The following is a 7,821-nucleotide window of genomic DNA, read 5'->3' as shown; positions in this document are numbered from 1 at the left end:
CTCACTGCAAGCTCTGCCCCCCGGGTTCACGCCATTCTCCTGCCTCAGCCTCCTGAGTAGCTGGGACTACAGGCGCCCGCCACTACGCCCAGCTAGTTTTTTGTATTTTTAGTAGAGACGGGGTTTCACTGTGTTAAGCCAGGATAGTCTCGATCTCCTGACCTTGTGATCCGCCCGCCTCGGCCTCCCAAAGTGCTGGGATTACAGGCGTGAGCCACCACGCCTGGCCTGATACATCCTTTTTTGAAGATCATATAGATAGCCCTGATGCATCCTGATGGGGGCCCGCGGGCAATCCCTTACCTGTTCTGTCTGATCCCGCCCGCCTGGGATGGAGGCGGGATGGTGCTCTTTTGCTGGGAAGCAAACTATGCACTGGAGAGGTCACAGCCCTTGCCTGAGTTTGCACCGCCTCTGGGGTGCCTCCAGGGTTCTCATTTCTTTTTTTTGAAACGGAGTCTCACTGTCGCCAGGCCGGAGTGCAGTGGCATGATCTCGGCTCACTGCAACCTCCACCTCCCGGGTTCAAGCGATTCTCCTGCCTCAGCCTCCCGAGTAGCTGGGACTAACAGGCGTGCGCCACCACGCCCAGCTAATTTTTGTATTTTTAGTGGAGACCATCCTGTTGGCCAGGATGGTATCAATCTCTTGACCTCGTGATCTGCCCACCTCAGCCTCCCAAAGTGCTGGGATTACAGGTGTGAGCCACCTCGCCCGGCCAGGGTTCTCATTTTCTCCTGGCCTCCCTTCAAGTTCCTTCCTTTTCCTGGAGGGTCTCAGAGGCCAAAGTAAAGTGTAGTCCCTGCTGGCCTTGACCTGTGCTCCCTGCGCTCACATCCTGTCTAGGTGTGGACCAACCTGGGTGGGCGGGGCTTGGTGGTCACTGGTGAGTGTGAAACACCCAGATCGTCAGGACGGAACGCAAGCGTGAGCAAACGCAGCACCAGACACAGGAGCCCCCTCTGATTCTGGCCTCTGCCCTCCTGCCTGCTTGGTTTCTGAAGTAGTTATGGTGGCAGAGGCTACACAGAGGCAACTGCAGAGCCCAACCCGCTGTGGCCGCCTCTCGCCGCCCGGACGTCACAGAAGATGGCTTTACCTCCCCAGGTCCCTGGATCTGACCGGTCCTCTGCTCCTGGGTGGCGTCCCCAACCTACCAGAAGACTTCCCAGTGCACAACCGGCAGTTTGTGGGCTGCATGCGGAACCTGTCAGTCGACGGCAAAAATGTGGACATGGCTGGATTCATCGCCAACAATGGCACCCGGGAAGGTACGGGTGGCCATCAGGGCATTGGGGCCACCGCAGTGGCATCTGGCTGCATGTCGGCAGCCACACAGAGGTCACTGCTTGCAGATCCCTGGGGAGCCGTCTTTTTCTTAGAAATGTCTGGGTCCAGCTGTGGGAAGCTCCTGGGATGGAACCCGGAGTCCAGGCTTGCCAGATGTGCAACTCCGCAGTTTCTGCAGTTTGGGGTTGCCTTGGCTTTGCTGGCTCAGCCAGCTAACCTGAGGCACACATGATCCTAGGGTCTTGCATGTGTCACCAGGTGACCGGGCCAGCTGCCGTGATGGCCTGGAGCCCTCGCGTCTCCAAACGTGGTCAGTGCATTCAGCACCTTCTCAGTTCCCATATTCCTGCCATTGCCAGGGATATTCAGACCTAGTCTGGCTTCTGTCCAGCCCCGTGTCCATTCCATCGTGGTTTCCCACACCACGTCTGGCACCGGGGACCCCTGGTGGTTCCTCGAGTCAGGCCCTGCCGCACGCTCTGTGTTGCCAGGCTGCGCCGCTCGGAGGAACTTCTGCGACGGGAGGCGCTGTCAGAACGGGGGCACCTGTGTCAACAGGTGGAACATGTATCTGTGTGAGTGTCCGCTCCGATTTGGCGGGAAGAACTGCGAGCAAGGTGAGTGGCTGGCATCGTCCATCCCCCCGGTCGTGGCGGCCTGGGAAGCATTGCTCCTTGATGTGCCCGGGACCACTGTGAGGGCGTTTCACGTCCGGCTCCAGCAGCCACTGGCAGCGTATGCTGCGTTTACTGTGGACTCACTGCCCTCTCCAAGAGACTGTCCCCTGCAGAGACCCCGTCCCCAGTCCCTCAGGTGTGGGGTGGGACAGGTAGGCTGGGCCAGCAGGGCCCAACCCTAGCACCCCCAGCCACTGAGCCCAGGGATCCTGAACCCGCCCCCGTCTGCCTCCTGTCGAGCCTGAGGCCCCTTGCCGCGCCCATCTGCGGCTGGGAGTCTGTAGGTCTTCATGCTTCCCAGGAGGGAGGTTTACGTCCCAGGGTTGGCTTCTGTGGAGCCCACGTGGCTGACTGCGAGGGCTGGATGCGTCATAGAGGGGAGGCTCAGACCAGCCTTCGTGTTAAAGTGAAAAAGGTCCAGGCCCATCCTGCAGGCCCATCCCCCACCCATGCAGCCAAGAGTGCGGCCGCGTGATTTCAGGAGACACCTGAGGTCCCCGGGCCTGTGTCCGCAGCCATGCCCCACCCCCAGCTCTTCAGCGGTGAGAGCGTCGTGTCCTGGAGCGACCTGAACGTCATCATCTCTGTGCCCTGGTACCTGGGGCTCATGTTCCGGACCCGGAAGGAGGACAGCGTTCTGATGGAGGCCACCAGCGGCGGGCCCACCAGCTTTCGCCTCCAGGTGACTGGGGCCCCGTGCCACAAGGCACCTGCTAGGTGGGTGCCCGAGGGAGGGACCCAGGCGCTGGGCTTCCTGGTGCACACTGGGGCACTTGCTGCTCGCCCTTCCTCTGGCGCCCACCCCTGGGGTTCTCTGAAGAGGAGGAGGGGGAGTATGAGCTCTTTCTTTCCTCCGGGAGGCGGAGATGGAGTGAGTGAGCATGGGACTGGACCAACCTCAGGGCCCAGCAGAGCTCAGATGAGGTGCGTGGCAGCTCTGGTTTCCCTCTAGCCTGAGGATTTGGCTGGAGCGTGGGCACTGCAGAGCTGAGGGAGGTGCCGAACCTTCAGGCGGAAACAATGGGCCTCACCAGTTAAAGTGGCAGCCAGGTGCAGGCCGGGGTGGTGGCTCATGCCTGTAATCCCAACACTTTGGGAGGCCGAAGCAGGAGGATCACCTGAGGTCAGGAGTTCAAGACCAGCCTGGCCAACATGGTGCGTGTCCCAGCTGCGTGTCCTCTGCCGTCAGCTGTGTGCCGTGTGGAGCCATGCCTTGTTGCCTTTCCTCCTCTGGACTCTGGGCCTTCTTATGCTGCCCAGTGTGTCCTGGACGCCATCCCCCATCAGGGGAGGCTGGGCTGGGGTCAGATGGTGAGAGGTGAGTTGGATTTTATGGAGTGCCTGCTCCAAGCTCTCGTTCCACACAGGGGAAACTGAGGCGTAGAGGCTCTTCACTCTGGACCCCATGGTTCTTTTACTGCCCAGGTTCCTGGGACGGCCACAGGCCCCTCTCTGTCACCCCTATGGGCAGCCCATCTAGAAACGGTTCTGTATAGCCAAGATTGGCATGAGGGTTGGTGGGGAGACAGAGGGGCTGCCTGGCACATGCCCTCGCTGCCGTAAGTGCCTGGTTGGAGGGCGGCGGAGGCAGGACCGAGAGTGTTCCCGGCAGGCTGGTGGAGGTCAGTCCCTCAGCAGATCAGTGAGGGCTCAGGAGACAGGTCGGGGCTGGGGCAGGGGCTTAGGTCTGGACAGGGAGCCTCCTGTTCCTCCTGGTCACAGCTTGGGAGCATTTTCCAGCACAGACCGCTCGGATTGCCTGGAAGGTGCGGCCTGCACCGGGGATGATTATAGCTGGCCTGTGGGCTCTTGTTAAACTTGTCATTTCATGAGTCTCCCAGGCAGCCCCAGAAGCTTCCTTCAGGCCAAAACTTGGCAAGCGCGGTGCTGCCCAGGGATGGTATTTTCTATGTGGTGGGTTCACTGTCAGAACAAATTAAATTGGCTGTTTGGATGCAGGTGATGAATTGGAGCTTGCAAGTTGTCATTTGGCAGTGGGGTCTCTGTCGGAAAAACATGCGCTTTCAGTAGGAACTGCACTGGAAGCCACAGACTCTGTGCTGTTTGCGTAATTACATCATGGAGAGCTCATCCAAAAATCAGGAGTTTTGCCAGGGACTACAGCCAGCCCTCCCTGTGGAAGTCTGGGTGGCTGGAAGGATGTTACAGACCCCAGTGGGCACCTAGAAGGCCCACAGGGCAGCTCCCAGAGGCCGGTCAGCCGCGTGTTACCGAAGGTTCTGGAGGATTTCTCCTTGCCACCATCAGCTTGCAGGCCTCCTGTGGGCCTGTGAGTCTGTAAAGCAGCGGTTTGGGTGTTCCTCCAAGGATGTGCCCTGCTCCCCTGCCACTGTGGTGGGACAAGTAAGACTCCATTGTCATCCCACAGCCCAAGCAATTTGGATAATTGCTCTCGGGCACCCAGAATCCACCCACCTTGTCAGGTGGGTTAACCTTGTAATTGCTGAATGCCTCTCGGACCGAGAGCTGGGGACACGCCTAAGAGAGGGAGGCAGTTATCACCCGTGAAACAGGTTCATTCTGTGGATATCACTTTTGTTTGTAGACATAACGCCACTTTTATCACTGGTCTGCTCACTTTGGAGTTTTTAAAGCAAGAACAATGCAAGAGAACGGCAAAGGAAATTAATAAGCTAACTTCTGTAGAACAAAAGAAAACAAAATGGAGGCCAGGTGCAGCGGCTCACGCCTGTAATTCCAGCACTTTGGGAGGCCGAGGCGAGTGGATCACCTGAGGTCAGGAGTTCAAGACCAGCCTGGCCAACATGGGGAAACCCTGTCTCTACTAAAAATACAAAAATTAGCTGGGTGTGGTGGTGCATACCTGTAATCCCAGCTACTCGGGAGGCTGAAGCAGGAGAATCACTTGAACCCGGGAGGCAGAGGTTGCAGTGAGCCAAGATTGAGCCACGGCACTCCAGCCTGGGCGACAAGAGTGAAACTCTGTCTCAAAAAAAAAAAAAAAAAAAAAGACAACATGGAAAAAGGTGAAAAGTTATCTTCTTAAAATAACTATCAGGCCAGGTACAGTGGCTCTTGGATGTAATTCCACTACTTTGGGAGGCCAAGGCAGGTGGATCACCTGAGGTCGGGAGTTCAAGACCAGCCTGGCCATCATGGAGAAACCTCGTTTCTACTAAAAATACAAAAATTAGCCAGGTGTGCGGCTAATGTTTTTTTTTTGTGTCCCCCCCCAAACAAAAAGCCCCCAAACTATCAATAGAGACCAAAAATCAAAATACAGTTTTAGTAACATAACCTTTACAACTGGTTAAAACCTGTGTCCTATTTTCTCTCATGGATTTATCTTAGACTGATGTGATATTTAGAAGTAGATTTCTAGGTTAGCAAGCATGTAGCATTTTCTTTTTTCTTTTGAGTTGGAGTCTCGCTCTGTCTCTCAGGCTGGAGTGCAGTAGTGTGATCTTTGCTCACTGCAACCTCTGCCTCCCAGTTTCAAGTGATTCTCCTACCTCAGCCTCCCGAGTAGCTGGGATTACAGGTGTGTGCCACCACGCCCAGCTAATTTTTGTATTTTTAGTAGAGACAGATTTTCACCATATTGGCCAGGCTGGTCTCCAACTCCTGACCTCAGGTGATCTACCCGCTTTGATCTCCCAAAGTGCTGGTATTTCAGGCATGAGCCACCGCGCTCAGCTTCATGTAGCATTTTCTAGTAAATCATTTTGGTATTTTTAGCATAATTGCAGGTCAAAGAACTTATACCATGTGGTTTCAGAGCTTCGAAATGTGGTTTACAGCCCAGATCTAGTCGTTTTTTTTTTTCTTTTCGAGATGGAGTTTCATTCTGTCACCAGGCTGGAGTGCAATGGTGCAATCTCAGCTCACTGCAGCCTCCACCTCCCAGGTTCAAGTGATTCTCCTGCCTCAACCTCCTGAATAGCTGGAATTATAGGTGCCTGCCACCACATCCAGATAATTTTTGTATTTTTAGTAGAGACGGGGTTTCACCATGTAGGCCATGCTGGTCTCGATCCCCTGACCTCAGGTGATCTGTCCGCCTCGGCCTCCCAAAGTGTTGGGATGAGAGTCTGGAGCCGCCGTGCCCGGCTTCCAGCCAGTTTTGTACACATAGCACTGTGTGCTCTGCAGTTGTTACCCATATATATCAAGTAGGTAAAGTTTGTCGACTGTGGTATTCAAATATTCTTTATCATTATTGGTTTTAATTTTTTTTTGCCTTTGTCTTCTCACTTGTTGAGAGAAGTTAGTTACAGATCTCCTACCTTGACTGTAGATTTGTCTATTACTTCTCTTAGTAATGTTGATTTTTACCATATAGATTTTGAGGCCAGGTTCTTAGGTGCATACAAGTTTAGAGTTGATTTATCTTCAAATCAAATGGACTCGGTTACCATTATGAAATTCCTCTTCCTTCTGTAGTAAGGATTTCTGCCTTAAAAATCTACTTTGTCTCATATTAACATAGCTATACCGATTTTCTTTTGGTTGGGATTTATATGATATATTTTCTTCTGTCCTTTTACTGTCAACATATTCTGTATCCTTATATTTCAGGTAGAATATAAGCAGGGTGCTAACAGTTGTTTTTCTAAAATCTAGGCTATTTTTTTTCAGTTATCTTTAAGTATGAGCATCTTAGTTACAACCTTGTTTTCTGATTCTTCTTACATGTATTTAAACATGGCCATTTGACCCTTATCTCTGTAACACCTACACCCAGAAGTAAGTCTAATGGTCTCACTGAGTCTGTTTGCTTGGAAGTTCTGTGGTTCCCAGTGTTGTTTTTGAGCCTGTGTCTGATGATTCTGTGGTCTGTTACCAGTCTTCCTTGCTTCTCTTGGTTTTCAAGCGTATTACCTTATATCCTCATATACTTGGCTGCTTTTTATTGAGTGCTAGACATTTTATTTAAAAACTAGAGAGCATTTGAAACTAGAATGGGGGCCAGATGCAGTGGCTCATGCCTGTAATCCGAACACTTTGGGAGGCCAAGGCAGGCAGATCACCTGGGGTCAGGAGTTTGAGACCAACCTGACCAACATGGAGAAGCCTCGTCTCTACTAAAAATATAAACAAATTAGCGGGGTGTGGTAGTGGGTGCCTGTAATCCCAGCTACTCGGGAGGCTGAGGCAGGAGAATCACTTGAACCTGGGAGGTAGAGTTTACAGTGAGCTGAGATTGTGCCATGGCACTCCAGCCTGGGCAACAAGAATGGAACTCTGTCTCAAAACAAACAAAAACAAAAACAAACAAACAAACAAAAACCACACACACAAAGAAAACGAGAAACTAGAATGGGGATGTCATTATCTTCCATGTTTGCTTCTGGCAACCACTGGGAGCACTTGCCCTCCCGGAGCACTTGAATGCAGTCACAGACCTTTTTTTTTTTTTTTTTTGAGGCACAGTCTGGCTCCGTCACCCAGGATGGAGTGCAGTGGCGTGATCTCTGCTCACTGCAACCCCCGCCTCCCGGGTTCAAGCAATTCTCCTGTCTCAGCCTCCCAGGTAGCTGGAACTACAGGTGCCCGCCACCACACCCAGCTGATTTTTTGTATTTTCAGTAGAGATGGGATTTCACCTTGTTGGTCAGGCTAGTCTCGAACTCCTGACCTCAGGTGATCCACCTGCCTCGGCCTCCCAAAGTCACAGACTTTAATGCAGTCACAGACTGAGATGGTTCAAAGCTGGGCTTCCAGTCCTGCAAGAGTGGGTCTTTTTCGTTTTTTATTGTTAGTGTAAATCCCTCAGGGTTCCAACCAAAGCCAAGGAACAACCGTTGGCAGTCCGTGAACCCCAGTTTTTAATCCTCCAGCCCCATGAACCTAGAAAGCTTTGAGGCATCCT

The 7,821-nt window shown here is 53.0% G+C and overlaps 1 protein-coding gene across 1 annotated transcript in view; it reads left to right on the top strand.

Moving 5' to 3' along the window:
- The window catches only part of CELSR1 (cadherin, EGF LAG seven-pass G-type receptor 1), a gene marked incomplete at its 5' end in the record, with an annotated part of 226,134 nt that overhangs the window by 177,657 nt on the left and 40,656 nt on the right, over positions 1-7,821 (top strand). Inside the window, 3 exons of the mRNA XM_011984071.1 lie at positions 1,108-1,271; positions 1,782-1,907; positions 2,483-2,649. Of these exons, the coding sequence (XP_011839461.1) occupies positions 1,108-1,271; positions 1,782-1,907; positions 2,483-2,649 (457 nt within the window). The remainder of the gene's footprint in view (positions 1-1,107; positions 1,272-1,781; positions 1,908-2,482; positions 2,650-7,821) is intronic.

Source organism: Mandrillus leucophaeus, unplaced genomic scaffold (genome assembly GCF_000951045.1).
Source record: "Mandrillus leucophaeus isolate KB7577 unplaced genomic scaffold, Mleu.le_1.0 Scaffold26, whole genome shotgun sequence".
NCBI lineage: Eukaryota > Metazoa > Chordata > Mammalia > Primates > Cercopithecidae > Mandrillus > Mandrillus leucophaeus.
This window is presented reverse-complemented; position numbering and strand designations above follow the sequence as displayed.